The following is a 28000-nucleotide window of genomic DNA, read 5'->3' on the forward strand; positions in this document are numbered from 1 at the left end:
TATGGTACTGTATGCGCACGGTTATGAAGGTGCTGGCTTTCGCCACAGTGGATCTAGCAGCTACCACATCCACAAAGTAGTGAAGAGCATAAATGACCTTTTCAGATTTCTGCAACAGCTACAGCATGAAGAGCTGCAGTTTCTAATGGTGGCAAGTATTGCCAGTATTACCGTAGTCTGAATCTTCGTAACAACATAAAGAAAACCTACATTCATTATGATAATGAAAATATTAAATATTCTTTTCAATCCAAGTTTACTGAAACTGAATTTTATCACAGGCTCACTGAGGTTTTGGAATTGGGAACAGATGTCCTTCTAAAGCGGTTACATGTGCCTCACATGCATTCTACTGGAGTTTCTCACAGGCACTCAACTAAACCAAGTTCTCACTACACTTAATTAGCAAAAATAATTCTCAAAAAAAATTTTTTTTTAAAAAAGAGTGATTTCTGAATAACATGGCCTGACAGTCACCAGGACTTTCTAAAGAATTAAACACTAAGGTCCCATTTGGTATTTTTCTCACCACTTCGTGACTTTGATCACAAATAACACAATCTAAGTTTAGTTATAAATAGACTGATTAGAATCTTTCCTTTTTATTTAAAATGAATCATGCGATCTTATTCTGGTGATCAAACCTTCCTGGGTTTCTGGACCTCTGCTGCTGGGCAAGCACCTCCTCTTCCACCCTGGCCGCCTCCACCTTGGCAGCCACCACTGCTCAAACCCCCATACTAATCAGGGCCATTGTGCCTTTCTAAAGGTGCCTGCTCACAAAGCTTTGCTGCTTTTCTTCCGTGAGTAAATAGAAGCTAAAAAAGTGCTCTCACCACAGCAGGCATCACAACTTTCTTTTCCCATCCTTCTTAATTGAGAGGAGGCTCTTTCTACTCACATGAGATAAAATTCCGCAGCTCTTTGGAAAGGAGCAACATGGTAACTATCACCTGGGCTGGAGCGGGTCACGGTACAAAGACCAAGCCACCTCATGGACAGTGCCACGGACAAGAGATACAGCTCTGGGCCTGTGTGGACTGGACAGGATCTGGCCCACCTTCTCCTGGACTTGGAGCTGTCAGCCACAAGCCTGGGGTTACCCCAAGCTTCCCTAGCCCTGGCCTTCTTGAACTGATCAACACACCTTGTCCACTTCATTTGTTTAAAGTGGTCTCAAACATCTCTCTTGCTGCTGTCCCACCATCTCCCACATGGACCATCAGAGCCACTTCTCATGGCATCTGCATGAACTCGCAATGCCATTACCAGGGCAACCTATGATGTACAAATGTACTCCTACTGCAGCTCCAAGCCCCACCTCACAGGCTCTGGTGACGACCCCTCCATCATCCCCCAGGGCTCTGCAGCTCATGCCTGACTTTTTCACCTCTGCTTAATTAAGAACCCACCTCACTACTCCCAGCCTTGGCGAACTCCTATGCATTCCTGAAGCCTAACAGGAGGTTGGCTGGCTCCAGGAGCTTCCCTGAACAGTCTGCCTCATCTTCCTTGGGGCTGGACACACTTGTCTAGTGTTTATGGACTTCTATACTCAATGACTGGTCCGTGGAAGGTCCCATGTGCTGGGCTGTGTGAGCTCTGGGGAGACAGAGCCTACACCTCTGTCTACTCAGGTATCCCAGTGATGAGCACACAGAGCGCCTTTGAATCTAATGACCAGATGACAGGATGAATGAATAAATTACACAACTGGCCATGCATTGCAGGCAAATCACCTCCTTTTATGTGCACAGTGAGGGTCTGAGGACAAAGTCTTTCTTCCCAGGCCTCTGCACCGATGCACCACGGGTCAGCTTCCTCTCCTCTTACTACAGAGCGGAACAACTGTGATTGGACCAATGACAGTCATTTGCCAAAGCATGAAAAAAACAGGAATACAAGGGCTATAAACTCACTGCCATATGGCATATGTTGGTTATTTTTTCTGTCTCTTCTCCTAAAAACTCCAGAGCTGTGCTATCATTTGTCTTATGCCCAAGTCTTCAGAGGAAAGCGGGTTGGACTTCTGATTTTATACTACGTGTAACATAAAAGTGGCAATACAGGAAGGTGTCTCCATAGCAGGGTCAGAGCCAAGCCATGGGGAAGGCTCCCACATTCTCTTGCTCCCTCATTAATTCATTCATTACACACTTGCTGAGTTTCAGGGGGCACTAGGGCAGGCCCTGGGAAGGAGGGATAGCCACCAGGCACCGCTGCAGTATGACACAGCCCACATCAGGGAAACAGGCAGCCAAGTGACAGCCCTGCCTGACAGGGGCTAAGAAGAAGCAGGGAAATCTTAGTGGAGGACTGAGGCACAAAGCAAGAGGAGGAGAAAGTAGAGTGACCATCATCTTCCACAGCAAGAGCTTCCATAGAGGACAGAAAAACCTCCTACAATGTAGAAACACAGGGCGACAGCAGCAGATGTGGCCCACAGGGCAGAAGGGCTGAGGCCAGGTCAGGGCTGAGACTGGGGTTGGACAGACTGGGGCACGGGTGGGCAGCAGGACTCACCAGGGCCAGGTAGATAGACAAGGTCCAAGCCACCCCAAGAACCCACACAAGAGACAAAGGGAAGTGATCCTGAGGGGAGAAGGAAGGAGCAGTGTCAGGAGCTAAAGACGGTTGCCAGAGGAATGGTGGGGGTGGAGGTGGCCCAAGGATGCAGTCCAAGGTCGCCAGGAACCAAGGGGCCTGCATACATAGGTCTGCTATGCGATGGAACACAAACTGCCGCAGGCATCTCCTACCCAAGTGAATTAAGGACTGAAGGCAGCTTCAAGTAGCAAGGTTAAGATTCAAAGTGGGAAAAATAAATAAGAAAAACAAAAGTAAAAGTATAAAATGAAGCTAATGACAGTTCTGTGCAAAAGCCCCATGAAGATCCTGAGTTTTCGCAGCATGTGGCTCTGAGTTTCCAAATTGCCAATATGAAAACTGAAAGGCCACCTGGAGTCCCAGAGGCCAGAAGGTGCCAGTGAGAGGCTGCCTAGGTCAGTCCCAGCTCACTCCTCAAGCTCCCCTGTGGAGCACGGCACTCTCCTCCTATAGCCTGAACTGCTATAACCTGCCAGAAGGTTTCAGGAGAGATATGAAATATTTTCACCTTATGACATATAGAAATATTTAATGTATACCTTATAGCATGAAATTTAAACATCATGTTTTTTTTTTCTTTTTAAAGAAAAACCAGTTTTTTTTTTTTTTTGTTTTTGTTTTTTTTTGTTATCACTTACAGAGCACCTGTTTCTAGGCATTACGTTAAGCTTTACCCACAGCATTTGATTTAATTTTTTCCTGGTCTGTTGAGACAATTAACTATTCATCTCACTTTACAGATAGGAAGTGGAATTACAGAAGGTAACAGCTAACTCAAGATTATATAGAGAAGTGGGTGACAGACCCAGGAATCAAAGCCAAATCTGTGATACCTCAGTCTCCCATCACACAGCACTTTGAAAGACCTCCCCCCGAGGAAGGCTACTCAGGACACACTTCCAGACCCCATGCAGGTGTGTGTACAGGTAAGCCTGATTCCCTCTCCCACTTTGCTGAAAAATTGCCTGTCACCCTGAGGAGTGAGCGATGGTCACTGTGTCTGCTCTATAAAATCTCACCTAACCCACGGGGTCTCTGAATAGGGCCAAGGATTCTGAACAGGACTCAATCAATTCCCAGCCCCGACTCCATGCTTGAACAAAGGCATTAAGAGCTTAGGCAAGGACAAGGCCACTGTGTGGCTGGGACAAATGTGCAGTGAGGCAGTAAGAGCCTGTCGGCCGGGAGACTGGTGGGAAAGGGCTTATTAGGGAGAAGGAAAGAAGAGAATGCAGCAGAAGACAGCAAGAAATCCTGTAGAAATTAGGATGGAGTCGTTAGAGTGGGAAGAGAAGCCTCCTGACATTAAGAATCCTTAGCAAAGGGCAAAAAGCTACAGAAGGCAGTGCAATATGTAAACAAGCCAGTTGATCTGTTCCTCATGTAAAATATTAGCTCCAGAAATCTAAGCCTGGTATTGACATTCAAGAAAAGAAACTAGCCAGGTATAGTGAGTGGTTCATGCCTGTAAACCCAGAGACTTGGGGCAGATTGTAAGAGGGCTGAGAAAGGAAGATTCCAAGTTTCATGCCAGCCTGGGCAACTTAGTGAGACTCTGTCTCAAAGTGAAAAAAACATTTAAAAAGAACTGGGCATGTAGCTCAGCTAGAGGCCCCAGGTTCAATCACAATATCAAAATGAAGGGAGGGAAAAAAGGAAAAGAAATCATTAAAATGAGTATACCCCTGGATGGTATATATGGTGAACAGTATTGTCAGGAGGTGGGAGAAGAGTCATTTAGGGGGAATATATACAAACTGGCACTAACAGTAGTTAAGATTCATGGTGCATTAATTGTGTGCCAGATGCTTTGCCAAGCCCCTTTTGAACATTATTGCATTTAATTCTCATGACAACCCAGAGAGGCAGAAACTATTACCTAGCTCGGTGTTCTGGAAACACTGAGAAACTTAAGAGCACTCTTTCTTTTTCAGAAGATCCCTGGTGATTGTGGCTGGGTTTTGTTTGGTGTGGTGCCTTGCCAACCTGGCAATACTCATCAGGCCAGGTACAAGGAATACACCAGGCCCATAGCAACAAGCTCCACACAGTCTGAATATGAGCTTACAGCACAGGGAGCAGGAAGTGCCTACAGAGAAAATCCAAAGCGTGTGTCTCCCTCCTGATGATGGCCCTGGTTGAAAGGGACACAGGGGAGGGTGTGACCTGTCTAGGATGGAAAGGAACTGTTTCTGTATGTGTGAAATAAGTGGGCCCAGCAGGCCTCCTTCAGGAGCCTTTGCTTCACGACCCCATCTCCTGAGATTTCTGGTTTGTTACTGTTATGGTTTGAGAACTGGTGGTCAACTTAACACCAGCTGGATTACATCAGCATGCATTGAGAGAAGATGCTCCACCTGAGGAGAGTTGCCAGGATAAATAGGTGAAGAAGAAGGGAGGTGTTGAGAGGGATTGAGGCATTAAGGAGGCATTGTGGATTCTCCTAGAGTTGCTGTCTGAGCTGTTTGTTCTCCTGGAGAAGCTTTGGTCTTCACATCGAGCATTGCTTCCTGGCTCCGGAGGGGAAGACATGTGCTGCCTGGTCTCCAGGATGAACTTGTCACGCTGCTTCCTGGCACGTACCCGACTATGTTTGTCTTCGGAGGAGCTCGGGGCCTCTGTGTCGCTGAGGACAGCTGTGGTGCCTTTCAGGATAGCCCTGCTCTTTGTTGTGAGTGTGACTTCTCAGCTCCAGCGTAGAACCCTCATCCCACTAGCACAGCTCCTTCATCCTGCTGGCATAGACTTTCTGGCTTCCACCACTGACCCTTGGGTCTTCCTGGCACGGATCCATAAAAGAGACTAACGTGAGTCCTTCTTGTGGGCTCTGGAACTCCAGTTGGACTCGTGGGAGGCATTGTCCTGAGCTCTGAATTTGTATCTGGACTCATGTGGGACATGTGCTATGGGGTTTAGACCCTTGACTAAATAATCTATGTCTGTGGTGTTGTGGATAAATTTCCTGCATTTTCCGGTGTTAACTCCTGGTGACCATTATAAAAATATTATAAACTCCATGTCCTGATCTGAATTGTTCTCTGTGTACAACCCCTGACTACAACAGCCACTGTCTACCTGTTTAGATCCTACCTGCGTGCATGTCTGTCCTGTAAATGTCATGACACAGCCATAGATTCTGGCACTCTGTCCTGTCATCCACCCATTCACCATGGCCACGGAAGCACAGTATTGCAGCTCACAGTTCCTGCTGTGCTGACCTCCGTGGGCACAGTTTAGTCTTGGCAACCAATGCCAGAAAATGCCAGTCACATGGCTAGAAGTCATGGTATGAACCACAGGAAATGGAGACAGTTCATGAAGTTGGCTGAGGCAAAATCTTCCTGAACAGTGAGCTCTTCCCTGAAACCCTACCTGAGGCCCGCCAGCAGAGCTGAGCTACCATAGCCCTTTGCTCATGTTTCTGTTGTGGAAACTACACGGGCTGTAGACAGGTGACTGCACTGATCCCTCTCTACTGGGCAGCCAGCAGCAAGGAGCTGCCTTACATCACCTTTAGGTTGTCATTATCTGGCACTGAATACAGCACATAAATATTCATAAAGTGTTTTTTGTTAAGTGAATGAAAATTATAGTGATGAAAATCAAGTAGCTTCCTTCGTCTCTCTCTAGTAGGGATTAGCTCTTTCTCTGTCACCCTAATTTCAGAATAAGACTACAGAATCAAACTCATGGTTCATGACTAAAGTTGTTTCCCCTATGTGCAGAAATGGGGACCGAGGCCCAATGCTCCAGCCAAGTATTTCCCCACCTTCCAACCTGTACGGTGGAATCAGACGCAGGGACTGGACCCTGCTGGAAGGTGTGAATCCTGGCCCATCAGAGGGAACTTCCTTGATTGCAAGTGGATGATGAGCATTTCTCTGAGCTCAAGTTTTTCTGGTTGAAAGGGATGCAGGGGAGGGTGTGACCTGTCTGGGACGGAAAGGAACTGGGAGGAGAGACAGTGTTTCTCTCCTACTTGTCGTTTATCATGAGACATCTGACTACAAGTCAGAGATGTGTGCCTTTCAACTCATTTTTATAACAGATTTACTACCAGGGTTGGGGTCAGAGTCTTCTAAGAGAAAATCATCAAGAAATAAGAAAGAGAGGAGGGAAAACTAGAACAAATGGGTTTGATGAAAGCTTCTAAAAGGAGGAAGAAACAGAAGGAGAGAGGCTGATGTCCCTCAGTAAGCTGTCTCTGGTTTCCTGTAAGAGTTCAGCTGCCTGTGGTACCGGGAGTCTGCACTGTCTGTGGAAAGTGATATGCTGCCAGGAATAAAGCAACAGTCAACCAGAGTGGTGTTGGAAAAAGGCTCACTTAATGTCAACATACGCCCTGGGCCCTTTGGGGTGAATTCTAAGCCAAATCACAGACTCTAAAATACCCATCACTATAAGGCAGTACAGTTAAGAACAGGCTCTCAGTACCTCCCTTTGAAAGATGAGAACTGGCTTCATTTTTTTCAGGTCTTTCCCCTAATGATTTTCAGAAAATGATTCTTTCAGATGAAATCTGCAGGCCCCTTCGATGGCACATCCCAGAGCATGTGAGGCACTGAGGGCTACAGTGCTGGAGGCAGGACTAACTTGCCGCATTTTTCATCTTGGTTCTTTGAAAACTCTGTGCACAACCTTAAGGACATTTAATACTACAGCTGGAGTCTTGAACACCAGATCTCAGAGTACCAGCACTATGACTGTCTCTTGTAGCTGGTTTGTTAGGCAAATCTAGGATCTCAGGCAGACCTACCCAATCAGAAATTACTGGCATGGGCTCCAATATCCCATATTTAACAAGCCCACCCAGTAATTTCAATCGTTGCTCTTGCAGAGATATCATAACAAATTCAAACAAAAAATAGAGTGCAGTGCTAACAAATAGAGTAGTACTTAACTATAAACTTCAAGAATAAATAAGTGAAACAAGTAAGTGATATCATTTGTAGTTTTAGCATCTCAACCAAAGGGTGACAAAACTGACCAATGCTATCTGATAACTTTTTCTTTTCAATTTTTTTCCCAGTAACTTTCTGTGATGATAGTGATATTCATTCATCTTTAACGCTAAGTACCTTGGCCTGGAGCTACATGGGGATCCTGAGCATCTCAAATGAGGATAGTTCAAATTTTATTTAATTCCATTTAAATTGGTTAGCAATTATTTATTAACTTCACAAACTACATGTTGTTAGTGGCTACTGTACTGGACAGATACTTCCCTAAAATGACTCCTGGCTTTATTATTTTAGCAAGAGATAAAAACCACAAAGAACAAACATCGGGAACCCCGAAATAACTAGGAAGTGCCCAGTGATGCAAGGGGATTCCCATCCCGCAGGGAATTCCAGAAGGGACTACCCTCAGAAATTTCTATGAACTTTACTAAGGAAGGTGTGGAGCCAATCAAATTTTTATTTAAAGGTGTTTTCCTTATAAATAGAAGATGAGGCAATAAAAACTATTTCTGACAAACAGAGGATTAAGAAACTTAAGTTCCCTTTCATTTTTCAGTTGGATCTTGCTTCACCAAATTGGAAAAGAAAACTCAGGTAGAATTTGCAAATTATTATTACAGTCATCATACATTATAATAATCCCTTGGCTTTGCTGACAGTGACCCTTAAAATTTGATGCCAAATTTCCCTCCCAACTCTGTTCTGCTTCTCCCAGCTGAGGAAATAATCCTATAACTACTTTCATCACTGAGAAGAAAGTTCCTAAATAGGGGCAAGAATTCAAAGGGAATTTTCAATCAATTCAGCCTAAGGCAAGAAACTGAAATACCAAACGGAACAAAAGTGTGTCAGGCAAACACAAGCCAGGTCTGCTTGTGAGAGGTGAGTTTTTCCTCCTCTGATCCATTTTTAGAGAACTACAAAGAAGAATAAAGGGGGTAGTTAATTGGTCACAGGACTTGCTGAGAGTCACCTCTACTTTCCTTTTCTAATTGACTGCTGGGAATAACACTCTCTTCAAGGAATGCTCAAAGGGGAAGCGTGCTGGGACAAGAGACCCCTGATGAAATGGCTTCAGAAGCTGAGGATCATTAATTAAGGATATTGAGAGTGAAGTTGAAAGCTTAGCTGAAAGGAGTGGGAGAGACAACTCAGTATCAGCTGCCACCTACACACTGGTAATTAAGCCTTATAAAGGCTCTCAGTGGAAACTTAGTCTCCCAGGCATCCACTCCTCTCAGTAAGTGAAGAGTCTCTCCTGAGGTGACCAAATCCTGAAGACTACAGCACTGACTCTAGGGTGGTGTTTATAAAATCCACCATATTATACCCTTCATTCCCAAGAACTGGGTGTCTTCTGAGCACCACTAGCCAGTGCCTGACACAGTGTTTCTCGCTCTGGAGCAGACTCGCCAAGAGGGCTGGTAGAAACTGTAGCCCATGAGCGTGGAGGACCTGCATTTCTAACATGGTTCCTATGATGGTGAGGCCGCAGGTGTGAGTATCACACTTGGAGCACCAATGGCCTAGGGCACTGGTTTGGAACCCTGGCAGCACATAAGAATTACTCAGGGAGCTTTTAAAGAAGAACTGTGTCCAGATTCTCAGTCAGTTAAACTATTGTCTTAAGGGATGAGGGCTGACTGAGCATCCTGATATTTTAAAAGCTCCCTACTTGATTCCAATGTTGGTTGGGATAAGATCCCTGGTTGAGATCATTTTTAACTATTTAATTGTGGAAATTATCGGTCATTTTTTTTATTTTTTATTTTTTTATAAACCATAACACAGTGAGTGTCCTTACACCAGCAAATATCGCCCTATATAATTCCAATGTCTCTTAGACAGGAGTTTCTGTAGGCTTACCCATTAGAGCAACCGAAGATCCAATAGCACTGAAGAATCTGCTAATTCCTTTAAAACAGGATAGGTAGTAAGTAATGAATTCTGAACTGGGAATTTAGTAAGTTGAACAAACAGGTAGTGATTTCTAATACACTCAACATTTATGGTTTTCTTCCTTCAATCTGTTTTCTACCCTTCACAAATTCCTCTTCCTTTTTTCTACAGTGGAGTCTAATTTCTTCATCTCTATTCATCTCTTATTCACCTGATTTGATCCTTCCTGTATTCACTCTTTCTTAATATGACCAGTAGAGAATTTATAATTAATTATTCTTATGAAATAAAAGTTCAGTGGTGTCTATTCTTAATTTAACCAGAAACTAAGTATTTTCTCTAGGTGGGGAAAAAAAGAAGCTAAATTATTTTTGGTATGTACCTCCTGATTAACTCAGCTTTGGGCACTGGCCCTTAACATGAAACTTGTTCTCAAGAATCTTCGGGCTTGAAGACACAGTGTGCCATAAACTAGCACCCAATAGGAAAGTATGGCAGTGTAATTTACCTATAAATATTAAGACTACAGAAGAATGACTATATATCACTCAGATTTTAACACTATGGCTTAAATTGTAAATGAAGCCAATTTGACCCTTCGCAGGTAAAATGTCTGGAAACATTTAGGGTTGTCACAAATAGCATCTAGTGAGTAGATTTCAGGAATGCTGCTGAATACTCGAAACTGCAAAGGCCACTCCCCATCCCAAGAAACATGAGGCCCATGCTATCTTTAGTGCCAATACTGAGAAACTCTGCCTAGCAGCTACTTCTTGTAGCCAGCATTGAAGAATTCATAGGGATCTAAGACTAGGTGAAGAAAGAAGAGGGGCAAATGGTCCAGAAGATAGATTCTTGCCCCTCCAGATGGTCAAACAAGTACACAAAACCCCAGGCAAAGAGACTGGGCTACTGCACATTCTTTCCAAATTCCCGGAACAAAGAGGGTTCTCTAGCTCTTGCCTTGCCACAAATTGTCAAGGCTTTTGTCAAGGGGTTGCAGTTTAATTTGGTAGAAAAAACAGTACCATTTTGTGATTCTTCATTTAGCCAACTGACAGGCTATCCCTGCTCTAAAATATCACTGTTCATTTTCAACACATCGTAAACCAATGGAGGAAGGAAGGGTGGAGACGAGGGAGGGAGGGAAGGAGGAAATGAGGAAGGGAAAGTTTTTTAATGCAAGGACAGTAACAGATAACACTGTAAAAATAGACTTTATCATTTCTTTTGTAAAAGTCTAAATGATAGCAGTGCCCTTTCTTTTGAGGGGCTTTGTCACCTAACCATTTTCACTTTGGCTAATTTGCCTAGAAATCTTTGCATGGGGTAAATTTAATATACTTAAGAATTTACCTTATGTATCACTAATATTGTAATGAGGTCATGATACCAGATATACTTCTTGTTGCTATTAACTTCCTAGAAAAACTATATTGATCAGGCTTAAAGTGATCAACATTTTGTCTTTAGATCCTTTAATAATCAAAATGAGCATGGTGCCCAAGTTTTATTTATAATAATCTTCAATTTTTAAGTGCCAAATAGCTAGTTAATATATTAGCTAAAAATCTATACTTTAAAAAGGATAACACTAAGGAAGTGCTTAAATGACAAAATAGTATTTCCTTTGTAAGTATTCACTTAAATAGTGAAGTTCACTTTGCTTACTTTTTGGGGAGGAAGAAAATTCTAACCAAAGACTGGTAAGAACAGAATAAGAAAAGAGACTATCCTCAAAGTCCTTATCACATAAATCACCACAGTAAGTCCATATTCTTATTGCTCTTTCCCAAGAGAATTAGTTATTTCAATATATTCTGAAGTTTTGTTATGTAACATAAACTCATCTCTATAAATTGTGTAAATATGTCACCAAGAAATGCTAAAATGCCCCATCAAGTATGAATTGTTTATCCCAAGACTATAATATTCTGTGCCCTAATGCTTCAGAGATATTAGATACTAAAAGTTGATTAAAACCATATTCCTTGCATTTGCTGCCATTATCAATGATGCAAACTCACACATGTGTTAGCTAATGAAGCAGCCAGACAGGGTTTCATAAGCAGAGAAAAGGCTAGAAGAAATCTTTTTGCCAAAGAGAAAGTGGCCAACTGTGGAAAATGATATGGATACCAAGGTAGTCTCCACAAGCCAACACTGTAAATAAGGTTAGACTTTCACATAGCTCCATCGTCTGAGTATACATTACAATATTTCAAACCAAACATTCATTTCATTATAGGGACTCATGCCAGCTGGCACGGCCTAATTGACCAAAGTGAAAAACAAGCTTGGGTTTTCCTTCCTTGTAAAACTCAGTGCATCTGTAGCCTCAGCCCCTTACCAGAAGAGGGCAATGGTGGCCAGGTTGCCATTACAAGGCACAAAGTTTCCTGTGTGTGCCAGGTAGCACCTGACAGGGGAGAGGCTTCTCTCCATGCGGGAAGAGACATAGTTCTTTGCCTTTCCTGTCTATTGGATGAAAGAACAGATTAAACCATTCCCTACACTTTCCATTGGATACTGAAGCCCTGCTCATTGCAACCCACCCACCACTATTTTAAAATTACCCTGGACTCACTAGCTGCATAAACTTCATCACATGTCCCAAAGTAAGAAGGCCCTTCGAGGATCTATGCAAATTATAGATAGTAAATGAGCCATTATAAATTCAGACACAAATTCACCTCAATATCCTGGCTTTTTAAAGATCTCTCTAATGAAGTCATCTGCCTGCTTCCTTCTCTTCTTACTCATGATTCCAAGTTTACCTTCCCAGACAGCATTTGCAGCTCAGGGACTCCAGGTTTTCTCTAAGCAAAGCAATCTCTAATCTCTCTAGCTGGATAAACTATCTGTTCTCCTGTGCATGTTTATGCAACATGGGCTTTAAAAAACACTTATCTCTAATGAAGAAAAGGATTCATTTTCAGTTAACATTTCAGGCATGACTATCAAAAAGGTTAGTGGAGGTGCTGGGCAGAGCATGAAGTTCATACAACATGGGCAGGGTTACAGTATTGTCTCCTGGCTGGGAATTCATAAAAGGAAGGGTGAAACCTCTTAAATTCATACCCTGATCTATATAAACCTACTCGAAACTTCATAATTCCCCTGCCAAACCTATGCCTCTCTCCAACCTCTGCCCAGTGCTGTCAGTGGCACCTAGAACTAATTTAGGTGCCTTGACACCTTCCGGCTTTAGGAGATACAAGCAACCCAACACTGTGACCTGCACTTCTTCCCCACATCCTCACCTCTACTCCAGGATACTATCTGGTTCTTCCTGGCCCACAACAGTCTTCTGTGGTCTGCAGCCTCAACCCACTTCCAATCTGTTATCAGTCTGCTATCGTGATCAAGCCTTGCCCTGTCGCCACTTCTAAGCTCAAACTACTCTTAGAAAAAAGACTGAAGACCTGCAGTGGTCTCTAAGAGGCTGACTCTATGTCTCAGTTTACCTAAGCCAGTTGCATTTTACTTATGCCTACCATTCAGGCACAGTTATCACTAGTACTTACTTTGGTTTACAATTTATTTCAATTTCACGACAGCTTACATGCCTCACTGCCTATGAGCTTCTGAGAGCTCAACCTTGCCATTCTCTCCAGCCTTGTGTCAACCCACTATCCCCTGGGCTCATTCCAACTTTGCCAGACTTTGTTTGTACACACATTTGTTTTTTACTCGGCTCATGTAAGATGCTAGTCCTGCTCCAGGAGCTGAAGACAGAGGAGAACAAAACAGCCAAGACCCTGGCTCCACCGGAAGGTGCTCCCCATTTTGGCTCCACTCAATTTCCTGTTGGCTCACTCACAACAGGGCTTCACGTGGCGTAGGCTTGTGCTTCCTACATGGGAACTGTCAGGGCTCTGGGTGAGGTCAAGCCTCTCCTTACCTAGCTAGTGGGATCATGCCCCTCTACTTGAAACAATGGTTCAGGATCACAATTTTTCCCACTTTGGATGTTTGGTCTGAGTTTGTTCCAAGAGATGATAATGTCCAAATCTATTTTTGTTACTGATGCACCAGTGCTTAGCAAGGACTAGCTCACAGATGATACTCAATAAGCTACTGCAAGAAGAATGGGAAAAGGCAGGGTCTGCATATCCACTCCCCAATAGGGCCACCGCTCCCATGGTGCTTATTACCCCTCCAGGCACAGCAGGGAGCAGAAGTCACCCATCCTTTTCATCATTCCCACTCCTCCTCAACTGTGTACTCGTCTCCAAGCACATTCCCACTCCCAAATGGGGCTGCAGGAGACCCACTCGGGTACCTGTAACTAAAGGAAACGGAGAGGATGTGAACGAAGGACAAAACAGATTCAAAGGTGGAACTTATTTTAACAAGCTAAGAGACGCTTCACAAAAAGAATCAAACTATTCAGAGAAATCAAGTCACAAAACTTCACCACAGTGATTTATCTCAAACTTCAAAGTGGATCTCTGGTTTACATGCATAAATACAGACTCATCTGAGCCACTTTCCCAAAGAGGTTTTGAAATACTGAAGTTTCTCTTCCTGGACAGAAAAAAATGTTGTCCATAGCTTACAGAAGTCCACTTTTTCTTCAGCTTCTACCTACTATGGGATTATAATCTCAGCTGGGATACCTGTGTCTACCTGGGCTATGGCACTAAAAGCCCTATTCATGACATTAATTTTTACCAAAGCACGCCACCAAGGGAGTGTGGCGAGGTGAGGACCAGGCACAGGTGCATTTTTTGAAATAGCCACACTGCCAACATCTTGCAGCATGTGGCTGTGCCACGTCTGAACCGAGGGTGAGCCAGGAGGAGGACATTGGTAGCACCCCTGCATCCACAGGGGACCCCTCCCTCCCTCAAGTTGCTTTTCCAGACTGAGGACTCTCCTTTGCACCCAAGTGAGGGTGGTGAAATAAACTTTCATTAAACTGTCATGTAATAAACATTTGTTTGAGGGGCATAATGTGATGTTGTATGTGTATACTGTGAAATGATTACATCAAGCTCATTAACATATTCATCTGTTCATGTAACTTTTTTTGGTGGTGACTTCCAACATTTTGATTAGTTTGTGTTGTTTTCTAAGGGTGGGGGTGATCAACCCAGAGCCTCTTGCATGCTAGCAAGTTTCTACCACTGACCCACACTCCAGCCTGGCTTCCTTACTTCTTTTTATTAAATAAGTACAGATCAAAGTTTTAATACAGTTTTCCCACACTGCAGTGGATGATTTAAATTCACTCGGACCCCCACTGACACTTACCCCAAACACACACACTGAAGTCAGTCAACTACAGAAATGATGTCTGGCTAGCCCTGATGATACCATGCATACAAAAAATAAGGTCCTTCCAGAAAATGCAAACAAAATAGGGGTTCAATGTCAGAAACTTAAAAGTGCAGCAACAAGAATCAAGTGAAAAGCAAGGCATTTATAATGACAGAGGATAAAAGTTACAAAGAAATTAAGAGTTCAAAGTATCAAACAGTATACAAATGCAGATAGAAAAAACAATGCAAAACCCACTCCCCTGAAACACCTACTTGCTTGTCTCAAAGGCTTTCTCCCTGCTAGAACCATGTCTCCAGATGCCTTTGGAGGGGGCTCCCCTCTTCCAGCTGGAGTTCCACTCCAGTGTTCCTTTCTTGGCAAGGTCTCTGATCAATCTATCTGGACTAGAGCCACTTCCAGCCTCTAGATAGCTAACTACCATCCTTTATTTTCATCAATTTTTATTTATTTATTTAATTTTTATCGGTACCAGGGATCGAACTCACGACTGCCTGCTTGCAAGGCAGGCGCTTATGCCGCTGAGCTAAATTCCCAGCTATCCTTTATTTTCTTCATTATACTTCTCAGGGTAAATATACCTAATCTTGGGAACGGAAGTGTTTCAGATTATAAAGAATCGCAGATTTTGCAATATTTGCACAGACTCTCATTTATCAGTTAAGTGTTCCTAATACAAAAATTCAAAATCCAAAACTCATGGAGTATTTTATGTTGATACTAAAAATGTTTTAAGTATTTGAGGTTTCAGATTTTTGACTACAGAAGCTCAATCTGTATCTAAAATTATTTTATTCCTTCTCTTGTACACAGTCTTAAAAATTTCCCCTTCAAGCATTTTGTCAGTCTTATTCAAAACTGTGCCCCCATTCTGAGAACCATTCTTTGCACAAAAGAAAACAAAAAACAAACATTTATTAAATAGATACAAGTTCTAGGAAAGAAAAAAAAAAAAAAAAAAACAAGAGAAACACAAGAGTACTACAAAACTGAATCCACAGGGAGCAGAAACAAGACTGCAGAGGACACACGATAACACAAAGCGGATCTGCCAAGGCATTATCTCCAACTCTACCTGTTAAAAGTAGATAATGTACCATCTTTCCAAACATTCCAGCCTCTATACCCATTAGACTAAAACCCTTTTTTTTCTAATGAATCTGAACTCTCTGTCAAGGCTTTGGAGGCAGGAGGGGAAGGTGAGGGCCTGATTCTGTGGTAGGGCACAGCAGTCAGAGGCTGGGGGTCTGACACCACCACAAGTTGAGCAGCCAGGTGTTTACTGGGCCCCTCCAGTAGATATACAGAGAGCTAAGACACAATCTTGTCAGCACAGGGTAATCTTGAATGTGTGCGAGAGCTGAGGACTCCACAGTATGCTCCTTCATCTTCTAATATACTCAGCCATCTATGAGGATAAACTGTTATTCAGGGCTCTGCCATTTATGCTTATATGCAGAACCCAGCTACGCTGTTACTTCTTTTAAAAGTATTGGTAATTGTTCTTTATTTTCCAATTTGGAGTCAATTTAGGCATCTAAAAAAAACCCCTTTAAGTGATTTATTCAATAGCAAAATTAGTTATTTTCTCTTTATAATCAAATCAGTTTTTAAAGCAAGATGAAAAAAAGCTTACAGTTTCTACACCATGCCCTTATAGTCATGCCATAAATAATTTATAGTAACACAGTGGCCTCTCAGTGGCAGGCTCAAATTTCCAATTTAATCAGAACTGATTTTGAAATCTATTTCTCAGTTTACATGTGGCCAGGGAGCTTCTCACCATGTAAGCCCTCAGATTCCTTCATGGAAATGGGCATGTTTCCTAAACCCCTAAAATATCAGGACGTTATTAACCACTGGAAATCATTTTCTTCTACACTCTGATGCTCTTAACTTCATCAAAGTTAATGGCATGGTGATAGCTTCAGAAGGACATCAAAAGCTAAAAACCACAAAATGCCAATGGTACAGTGTTAAGGATACTTCGAAATGTGTAAATAGACATCACAAGGAAAAAAGCTCAAAGATTCTCTGAATTATGTAAACATACAAACTCATACCAGAAACATAAAGATGAACCAATAAATAAAAGTACAAGCAGGGCATTGCTGTGTTCCAAATCTTCAAAGCCACATCTCTGGGACTGCTTTGTCTACCCTGTAGCAGGCAATGTAAGTAAGCCTTTTTTACACTATTTTTGATTCTAAAAAGTCTTTGTTCCCTGAAAAGTTTTGTAACTATTTTTGTCTTTGCAAAATAAATTTCCTTAATAAGTATACTGCAGATAAGGTATCAGCCTGTTCACAACATGGGTTCCCAAAAGTTTTCCTAAGCACCAGATTCTGGGTGTGAGTTCTGGCCAGGCAGAGGGAATTGCTGCAGGGAGGGTAAGGGCTTGGCTCTTCATGCTACCCACTCTGCCGGCCGGCTCCCGCTCTCCCTCTGCAGGTGGATTCTCTGGAGACTGTGCATGGTCTTGGACTTCTTCATGAGCAGAGAAATGAAACAGCTGCCAACTAGAGGGCACACTTAAAGCCTTTCTTAACTCATGAAATTCTCCAGGGACTGAGACTATTGCTAATTTTGGTATAAGTTGGTTTATGTCCAAATGGACTGACTAGAACTGAAAAAAACATCTTATATGATAGCAATTACAGGAGACAGCACTTGAATTTTCAAGAATTTTAGTGTTCTTTTCTTAAGAGACATGGAATTCAAACAAAACTAAGATTAGAAAGGAAAAAAAAGTAAGTGATTGGGATCATTTTTTAACAAACCATTTACTTCATCTCCTACAAGGCTGAAGCACAAAACAAAAAATTAAGTTATAAATTAAACTCTTATTAGCCTGACAGGAAAACTGTATCTACCAAATCCTCTCAAAAGTGGATTTTAATAAGGTAAAAGCAGGAATCAAAACCTGAACCTATTTTTCAGTCTTTAGACATCATGCTAAACTTATTATTATAAAAAATAGGACACAGAAAGCAAACAGAAGCCCATCCAAACAACTCACAAATATATCAACACATTTCTTTTCTTGCATAGATCAAAATGAAATAGTAAATGTATACTGCCATGTTTTTAAGTCATGTAAGTCATGTAAATAAAGGAAAGCTTCAAGTGTTCTCCAGGCTCAGCTTCAAGCTGGGCTGTATTTGATTACATATTGAGATGATATCTGAGATGTTAGCACCTACACTTAGAAGGAAAATCCCAAACAGCAAATGATCAGTCAAACATGCTAAGCCCAGGGAAACATGGCTAGGTGTGAATATCAGCCAGCTACTCTCGTGGGATGTGGATAGCAAGGTCATTCTCTTCTGGGTCCTCACACCAGGCAGAAAACTAGGCTCTCCTATGTCCTGGGACCTATGGAGGCAGGTCCTGAGCTTATTCTATAGAGTTAGCCTGCCATGACAACAAATCCCAGGGAGGGTGGGTAGGAGGACAGGAGAGAAACAAAAGAAATTTCCAAGAATACAACAAGGCCAATGAACCTTAACTTCCACAAGTCTTTTGAACTCCTAAGTATAATTATTTTCTATTCCATAAACTTTAGTTGTAGTTTTTGTTATTACTCATGAGTATCATATAAATGAGAGGAGTGTAAAAGTGGCAAATTCCACTTGAATGATTCAATCTCATTATAAAAAGTAATAACATTTCAAAAATGATGGTGGGAGGGAGCCCTTGGGCCACGAGGCTGGCTGGAGACCTCAGAGACTTACAGTGCAGAGAAGAGGACAGACACCCTGAGCCCCTGAGGTGGATACCACACAGGCACCACTGCTGCTTGACCACGCCTGAGGAGAGAGGGCTGTATGGGCCTCGGCATTCACACAGTGAAAAGTGGGCCTGGAAACAAAACTGGCTCCAAGAATCGTGACCCCACCAATCTGCTCCACTTTGTTATTATAGGCCCTAGAAAGAAAACATTCACCAGAATATGTAGGAGGATTTTTGGACTCATTTCTCTTTTTATATTGTGGAGTTTTTTTCCTTATCTTTTGCTTTTTGTTTTTATTCCTTTTTGCTTATTTTTTGTTTCTCTTTTTCTATTTAACCTAATTTTATTATCTTTTCCAGTTTTGAATTGGATTTTTAGCTCATTTCCTACTCAATTTCCTTTTCTTTTTCCCAAACATTACTTCTTTCATTTTCCCCTTCCCTCATCTCTTCCATTTTTATTACTATTAGCATTATTAATCTTTATTAATTTTTTGTTATTTAGTTGATTCTAATGCTTTTATTGCTGAATTCCTTTCTATAGTTAATGGCAGTTGTTACTTTTAGTTGCTATTTACTGCTGTCAATACTTGGGTCATCTTTGTGTCTAACACATCTGCACATCTCATTTTATTAAAAATAATATAGTTGTAGACCTCATTTGTTCTCATGTTAATAATCAGTTTGTCGCATATTGCTCATATCTTTTTGTTAATGGTTGCTTTTAATTGGTTTTTAAATATATGCAATTCTCTGGTTTTTCTCTGTATCATCAACATTACCGAGACTCATTTTCTCCTCTATGAGTGGTGTTCAGGATCAAGCTCCCAGAAGAAGGTAGGACACTAAGAAAATCCTCAAATATGTTAAATAGATTGAAGAGGGTTACAGACACCAAAATATAGCCAAACATAGGGACAGATCATAGGAAGACAGAATTGAATTAAAGAAAGTGACCAAGTATCTCTAACTGTTCTCCAACAATACAAACAGTAGAAACATGAGAAATCAAGGCAACAAGATACCTTCCAAACACCTAACTCCCCAAAAGTGGATCTCATGGACACGAAATAGAAGGAATTATAGACAAAGAATTTAATTGGTCCAAATGTTTGAAAAGATAAAAGAAGAAACAAGAACACTTCGTAAAGAATTATAAAGTATGAAAGGCAAGCAAGCAAATATAGATGATATAAAAATTTCAGTAGAAAGAATCAATAGCAGACCTAATCAATGACCAGTATGAGGGCAGACTGTAATAAATACAAGATAGATGGATGTGCTAGATCTTAAACTAAGTGATATCCAGAAGATGACATTACCATGCAAGCTGAATCCAACAACCAGTAGATGACTCAAAAAACAAAACAAAAAAAGCCAAACTCAGACTTACAGCAACAAATGAGAAATTTGAAGACAACTCAAAAGCATACCAAAATTATTCAATGAGATCATGGCATAAAGATTTTCAAAATCTAAGGAAAGAATATTCAGCTATAAGAGGCATACAAAACCACAAATAGACATGACCATAATAGATCCTCTCCACAACACATCACAATCCAAATTCCACAATTTCAACAAAGGGAGTGAGCATTAAAAGCTGTAGCAAATAACTATAAAGGCAAGCCCATCAGAATAACTACAGATTTCAACATAACCTTAAAAGCCTGGGGAGCTTGACATGAAGTTTTTCAAGCCCTCAAGGAGAACAACTGTCAACTCAGACTTTTATATCCTGCAAAATTAGCCTTCAAAATTGACAGAGAAGTAATGACAAGGAAATCCTAATTACATGACCACTAAACCTGTATAGCAGAACATACTTAAGGAAATCGTAGACAGAGAAAGGGAGGCCATCACCAGCATCAAAGAGCCCAAAGGAAAGTATACATCTAATTGAGAGAGTAATTAAAAGGAAAAAAAAAAAGGGGGGGGATCAGCACATTAAAATAATACAATGACAGGACTCAATAAATGCCTTACAATAATTCTCACTGTCAAAGGTCCCAACTTCCCAATCAAAAGACATGGCCTAGCATAATGGATTAAAAATATGCATCCATACATTGCCTACAGGAGACAGAGCTCATCCAAAATACTGTATATGGATTGAAAGTAAAAGCATATAAAATGATATTCTATTTACTGGACTCAAAACAAGCAGTAGCCTTCAGCAGATTAAAGGCAAAACTGATCACAACAGACAAAGGTAATCACTACATATTGGTAAAGGAAACAATTGAAGAGGAAGAAATAACAATTTTAAGGATCTGTACATTCAACTTCAAAGAACAAAAACTACTGAGTTCAAAAGGTCAGACAGGTTAATCATAGTGAAGGATTTCAATATCTTATATCATTATTAGGTCAACACAAACCCCTTTCAAAAAACAAAAAAGTCAGCAAAGAAACTTAAATTAAACCACACCACTGAACACAAAGACTTAAAAGATAACCTACAAAGTGTTTTACCCAGTAACAGAATACACTTTTTTCTCAACAGCACACAGAATTTCTCCAAAATGAACCATATATTAGGCTATAACACATGTTTAAGTACAAAAGAACTGAAAGAATCATCTGCATACTACAGGATTGTAGCAGAATGAAAATGGAAATGAACAGCAAAAGAAGTCATCCAAACTGTGCAAACACATGGAGATTAAATAATACATTATTAACTAATCAAAAGATCACAGAAGAAATCAGGGGAAAAGAAAGTTCCTAGAATCAAATGACAATGGAAGCACAACCTACCAAAATCTATGGGACACAATGAAAGCAGTTCTAAGGGGGAAGGTTACAGCTGAATATGCACACATAAAAAGAAAAGAGTGATCCCAGTCAACCTAATGATGCATCTCAAGGTCCTAGAAAGACAAGAACAATTCAAACCTGAAGCTACTAGAAGGAAAGAATTATAAAGCACAGAGTGGAAATTAATCAAATTGAGGCTACAAAACAATATAAAGGATCAGTGAATCAAGAGTTGGTTCTTTGGAAAAAATGGGCAGGGTATTTGGGGATGAGGGGAGATAGAAGAGAGGAGTGAAAGAAGAAGTAAAAAGGAAAAAAAGATACATTATGCGATGTACCCATTCCCGCAAGATAAATGCATTTACTATGCATCACAGACATATACTAATAAAAAAAATTGAGGAAAAAAAGGTGGTTATCAAACTACTGAAAGACCCAGGTTAAGTATAAAGGTGCTGAGGTTGCCCTATCCCCTCCTTTCCTCTCCTTCACAGCTGATACTTTTTGTTTTGATATAATTTCAATCTAGAAAATTGAGAGAATAGTACAAAGGTGGAAATCTTAAGATATTTTGAAATACCTTCTCAGAACTTAAAAGCTATTTTTAAATTAATGCCAAAAGTTAAAAATAGAAATAAATTCTACTGCTAGCTAATAAACGACTGTAGGAAATCCATAATGATCAATTACCTGGAAAAGCAGAACCACCAGGTATGTCAATTTTTTTATTTTTAAATTGGAACAGGCAAGACAGAGGATGACATTTATGACCCAATCCCAGGAGTACACAAATAAGATAGGCTTGGGAGTTATGTGCAATTACAGAAGCACCAGCTGTCTCTCTATTCTTTCCTTTACAAATGAAAAAGCATGACAGAATACAAATGAAAAGAATTAATTACATAAATGGATAATTCTAATGTGTCACTTTTTTCTGTTTTGTTTCCCTGGTTTTGTTTTTGTTTTGTTAAAGAAACTGTAAAAAATTCAACACTTTATTAGTGGTAATAGCTTACCTAAAACACACTGAAGTCAAAGAAGCCTTAGCTTAGAACCTTTAAGAGATGATAATTTGGGAGGGGTTATTTTCTTATTGAGTCCAAGAGAACCCAATCAGAATTCCCTAGAGAAGTTAATTCTGAGTGTAATCAAGTACCTTAAACAAATAAAGGAATAAAAGCATTTCCAAAGGAGAAACAGTACCTTCTATTTGCCTTGCACCTTAGAAGAACAATTTCCTTGGAGACAGGACAGAGTACAGTTTTAGGACCAGAGGTAAAAGGGCTCATACTGAAGGCACTGAGGAGAGTATGTAGAGAGCCTGAAGCCTAGCTGGTTCATGTTGGTATCATAAGGCCATTTTGTGCACTGAAAGTCAGCTCAAAACACCTCTGCCTGGGAATGACAAGGCTAGTCTTTGGCCTGCCCCCCACCCCCATGTCCACATATGTCTAATATTCTCTCCAGAGTTTCTCCTTGTGTTTTTAACTCTATCACTATTACTATTTAAGAACATGTTCAGATTATAGGTCAGGACCCTCGTGGCAAAGCTGTCCTTGCTGGCAACACTGCAGTCTCTTTGAACAGCAGGACTTTATTTTTATTGGCTTCTGTTAAGAAGCATAGCACAGGGCCTGGTTTATGTTATGTTTACCTGTTAAATGATCAAACAAAGCAGCAAAATGTCAATTGACAGGTGACTGCCATGACCAGATGACAATATACCTTTCAGTTATCAGCAGAGAGCCTGTATTTCAGTGGGTCCCATGCTGCAGAGGGGTTGAATGTTGGCCCCCACTACCCATAGCCTAGCTCCTAGAATTTATGACTGTTACCTTATTTGGAGAAAAGGTTCTTTATAGATGTAAGTTAGTTAAAGTCTTAAAATGAAGAGAGCATCCTGGATTTTGTGGCTGGGCCTCAAATAAAAAAAGACACAGAAGATAAACACACAAATGAAAGACGAAGCCAAAACGAAGTGGAGAGAATGTGGCCCCAAGACAAGGAAGCTGGCAACTGCCAAAGGCTGGAAGAGGCAAAGAAGAGATGCTTCCCCAGAGCCTCCAGGGTGCAGTCCAGCTGGCACCTGGACTTCCGACTCCCGGCCTCCAGATGTGCAAGGATTGGTTCCTATTGTCCAAAACCACTTAGTTTGTGGTAATTTGTCATGGCAGCCCTGGGAAACAAATGCAGAAGCCTACTGAAGTCAGTTCAGCAGATTGCAGAGTAAGTGGATAGAAACAAGCTCTGAGTAGAAACTCTCAAGATGCATTTTAGTCAGTCAGCTCTGTCAGCTGGCTCACCATTCTGAAGTCACCTGCTACACTGAAAACTGTATTCTGTGTAGAAACACCACTAATTTTTATTTATTAATGAATTATACCCTAGCAGATTCCAAAAAGGATCATCACAGTTGACAAACCTAACCCAATAATTCCAACATACCTGACGGAACTGAGTCACTGCTAAAAAAATGTGGAAATCTTGTACTTTTTTAATTTTAATTTTATGACCTAAATAGGTGTTTGGTTTGATAACTAACCCTTAACCAGGTAAATTTGGGAAATGCTTTCAGTCTGAGGGATAGAATAAATACATGCAAAGGTGTGAAAGTGCATGACAATGAACTAGAGGGAGGGTATGGTGGGGAAGGGGACAAGAATAGAGAAAAGCTAGCAGGACAAAGGCAGCAGGAAGTGGACGTCAGCGAACTGTCCCTTCCACCCACTTTCCTTTCTAAGGAAATTACAAGTGTGTTTCACCAAAGGAAAGAATAAACTAGAATGTGGAAGACATAATGTACAAAAAGAAAAGATAGAAGGTTAAACCAATTAGAGGACCGTGTCTGAAACATCAGGTCAGTTTGATGATATCCTTAGAAAGAGACAAAGAAATGTACTCGTGATTCATTACCAGTGAGTCTGACCATGGCAAAATATTCATTGGAAGGACTTATGGTTCACTTGGGTTTTTTTTGGAGGAAAACAGTTACAGAAATAAAGAAAACAATGTAAAACACAAACCATTAAAACAGTAAGAAAATGTATTCATAGTCCTTTGGCTCACCAGTGAGGATAATTATATAGTTTTAACATAGATTTAACCAAGTATTGTGATACAACTTAGGAAGTTACCAAGAGGAAGTTTCTAGGTGGACAAAGAGTGGCATAAGAGTGCTAAATTTCCATGTACAAAAGTCAACAAAGGTGGACATCATGATGCATGCTGTAACCCTAGCATCCTAGGTGTTGAAGTAGGAGGGTCAAAAGCAGACATGAGAAATGCTGCACAAGGTCCCCAGTCCAAGAGGAGCCCCTTAGCTGTAATAAATTCACAAAGGGCACAGCCAGACCACTTCAGCATCCCCAGAAGGCTGACAGCTTGCTCCCAGGCCCAGCCCCAGCCGTGGGCTTTGCTTGGGTCTGATGCCCCACACCAGCTGCTTCCCCCACATCTCCCAACCCACAGTCTTCAGGGCTCAGGCTCAGGCTAGGCAGGCTTGATGTTAGATCAGCCAGCACAGACCTGCCATACCCACGGCGTGCAGGAAAAAAACAAACAAGGTAACAAAAATGCAATGAGTATCAATGCCTCTGCTCACTCAGTTTTTTAAAAAGGACCCTTTACTTACTGTCTCATATCCTTTAAAACAAAATGGATTTAATAGATTCAAATAAGAATTCAACCACCAGCGTCTCCTGAGATCCACAACAGGTTGGAACTTGGGGCGCTGGGAAACCAAGCAACCAGCTCACCTCCCTGGTAAGCGGCTGTGGCTCAGGCAAGCTGCAGCCACCCCAGGGGGAGAACTACTAGCATCTCCCAAGATTCTCGCCATGTTGGAACTTGGGGCATTGGGAAACCAAGGAACCAGCTCACTTTTCTGGCATGCTGCTGTCAGCCTACTTAGCTGAGAATGAAACATTCCACCCCCACCGCCATCTCGTTAGCAAATGGGAGCCAGAGATTTGAGCATCTCTTGGGAGGTTGATCATATGCAATATAGCGAATAAGGGTGATTTCCTTCTACCATCTCTGAAGGCAAATATTTTTATCACTGTTTTGCTTTGTTCTGATTAATGGTATTACTCTATTCAATATTGTTTTGATAAGTTCTATAATGTTTTGTATTTCGTTTGATTTTGCTATACCTGATTGAAAGAACAACTACTGTGAAGATAACAAGATATACTATGGTACCTATTACTGTTATCCCAGTAACCTGCTGTGAAGTTCTGTACCAATTTCACTGCAAGGTCTCAATTGGCTTTGCTCCGTCTTGTTCTGTTGTATTTTACTACTTTCAAAACAATAAAAAAATTTTTTTGAAAAAAAAAAAAAAAGAATTCAGTTGTAGCTAAATGATAATGTGGACATTTTGTTTATATGAAAGGTAATGCTAAAAAAATATTTCTTAATGTGCTCATGACTTTAAAGCTTAACATGAGCTTCTCGAGAGTTGTAGTGGCGGTCTGAGGCACTCCGAACCTCTCCAGTATCCCCGGCCATGCCCTGGGGTCTGCGGTTGCCCCCGATTCAGAGAGCCCAGTCTTCGTTCAAAGGTGAAAGCAGTGGAAGAAGCTGCGCGAGCTGATAAGCGGCTGATCTGAAGTAAAGCCGCTGGGAGTGGGTCCAGCGCTCAGGACCCTCGACCCAAGGACCAGCTTTATGTCCAGCCACCTCCGAAGATCAAAGAAGACAAATATTCAAGGAATATCTGTTGGAACAAAAACTCACTTTTGACATAGAAGGAGAAATTCAGATTTCCAGTAATAGAATGATGACATCTGAGGACCAGGTCCAAGAAAGGACAGAACCTCTGAAACTTGAAACAAAAATGGCTGATAAAGAAAATATCAGAAGACATACAGAAAACATTAATACAACAATGGAAAAGAATTATATTCCCTTAAAAGCTTCTAATGAATTAACCAATTCTCCAGCAATTGAAACACATAATCTTGAGGCTGATGATCAAACTTTACAGTTGTTACCACTTAACAATGATTCTCAAAATCAAACTATGACACTAAACCAGGCATTTCACCTTTAAAAAAAATCATAAAAAAAAGCAAATGATTGCAGAAAAACCAAAGCGTGTTCAAGAAACCTGTGCTAGGATATTATCATGGCCAAATCGTTCAGTCTAAGGTTAATTCATTCAGAAAACTTCTACAAGTCAAAGATGAGAGTTTTGCAACAACAAAGAAACTTTGTGCTTCTGTTTCTAAAGGCACAAAGCCTAACTCTGTAAAGACAAGCAATGCAACAAAAAGTTACAAAGCCTCAAATATGACTGCCACCACTACACTTGAGAACCTTACATTTCAGAACACACAGCTTGTGCGGCCTCCCAATAGAAATCACCACAGTAACACCCAGCATAAGGCCAAACAAGACATTAGCAGAACCTCTGCCAATGTTACAGTCCCAAAGAATCCCACTGAAAAAGAACAATTACAATCAGAAACAGTTCTAGGTAGTGTCAAATCCAGTTCTCAGGGCACAAAAAATAAGGCCTTACAATCAAAAACAGTTCTACCTGTGGTCAAAACCTCTTCTCAGAACGTAAAAAGAAGACATTACACATCTGAAAATATAGTCAGGCCTATTTCATTTACTAATATCAAACTGACAGAAAAGTCAAAAACTGTTGACCACCGAAGACATACATTAGCAAAAGCCACTGTGGATGGATCAGCTCAACTCAAAGAAGAAAGAAAAGCTCATCTGAATGAGTGCAGAGCTGGCAAAGGAAGAGTGCTGAAGAGGCCTCTGAACCCAGTCTCTGCCCAGCCCAAGCCCGAGGGACAAAATGCAAACCCTGTTGGATCATTCTGGACTACGATGGCAGAAGAGGATGAGCAAAGATTATTTACTGACAAAGTGAACAAGATATTTTCTGAATGCCTGAACCTCATTCATGAGGGATACCCAAAAGAAGAAATAATGACCACACTGAATGACGTGATTAAAAATATTGCAAATGCTAAAAAACTTGTTAAATATTGGATATGTCTTATACGTATTGAAACAATCACAAGTCCTGTTGAAAATATTATCTCAATCTATGAGAAGGCCGTTCTTGCAGGAGCTCAGCCAATTGAAGAGATGCGACAGACAATTGTGGATATTGTAACAATGAAGAACCAAGAAAAAAGTAATTGTGGAAAAAATATTGAAGATGCTTGTAAAACCAAGGAACCAATCCAGGAAGTCAACACTGAGGATACAGGTGTTAATCTAGAGCCAGGAAAACAAGAAATGGAGAATAAACATAGTAGAAATGTGGTGTTTGAAGGTTGTGAACAACAGCAAGATGACACAAAAAATCCAAGTGACAATTTTAAAAGCCCTGATGCAGAAAATAGATCAGGTTGCTTAGTTAAATATAACATATCTACTACACCATACTTGCAGAGCATAAAAAAGAAGATGCAATTTGATGAAACAAATCCTGCACTTAAAGAGCTAAAGTTTCTAACACCAGTGAGACGTTCTCGACGCCTTCAAGAGAAGACTTCTAAATTGCCAGACATGTTAAAAGACCATTACCCTTGTGTGTCTTCACTGGAACAGTTGTCAGAGTTAGGAGGTGAAACTGATGCTTTTGTATGTCGCCCAAATGTAGCTCTGTGCCCTATGTACTCTGAGACTGATACTTCAGAGGAGAAATGAAGTTCCAGAGAAAGGAAGGTTCTTACTATTCCTGGGGTGTTTGTGAGGTTCACAGTTCCCTTGAACTTAGGTAAAAC

The 28000-nt window shown here is 41.0% G+C and overlaps 2 protein-coding genes across 2 annotated transcripts in view; one reads left to right on the top strand and one right to left on the bottom strand.

The window, feature by feature from the left end:
- The window catches only part of Slx4ip (SLX4 interacting protein), a 143313-nt gene that overhangs the window by 65162 nt on the left and 50151 nt on the right, over positions 1–28000 (bottom strand).
- Positions 2–27998, top strand: LOC106029044 (cytoskeleton-associated protein 2-like). The gene is given in 5 exon segments (XM_063247953.1): positions 2–155; positions 25742–25807; positions 25934–26295; positions 26297–26346; positions 26348–27998. Coding segments are annotated over 5 exon segments (2208 nt in total). The 3' UTR covers positions 27924–27998.

Source organism: Cavia porcellus, unplaced genomic scaffold, assembly GCF_034190915.1.
Source record: "Cavia porcellus strain 051 isolate PalLab524CR breed Dunkin Hartley unplaced genomic scaffold, mCavPor4.1 scaffold_5, whole genome shotgun sequence".
In the NCBI taxonomy this organism is placed as follows: Eukaryota; Metazoa; Chordata; class Mammalia; order Rodentia; family Caviidae; genus Cavia; species Cavia porcellus.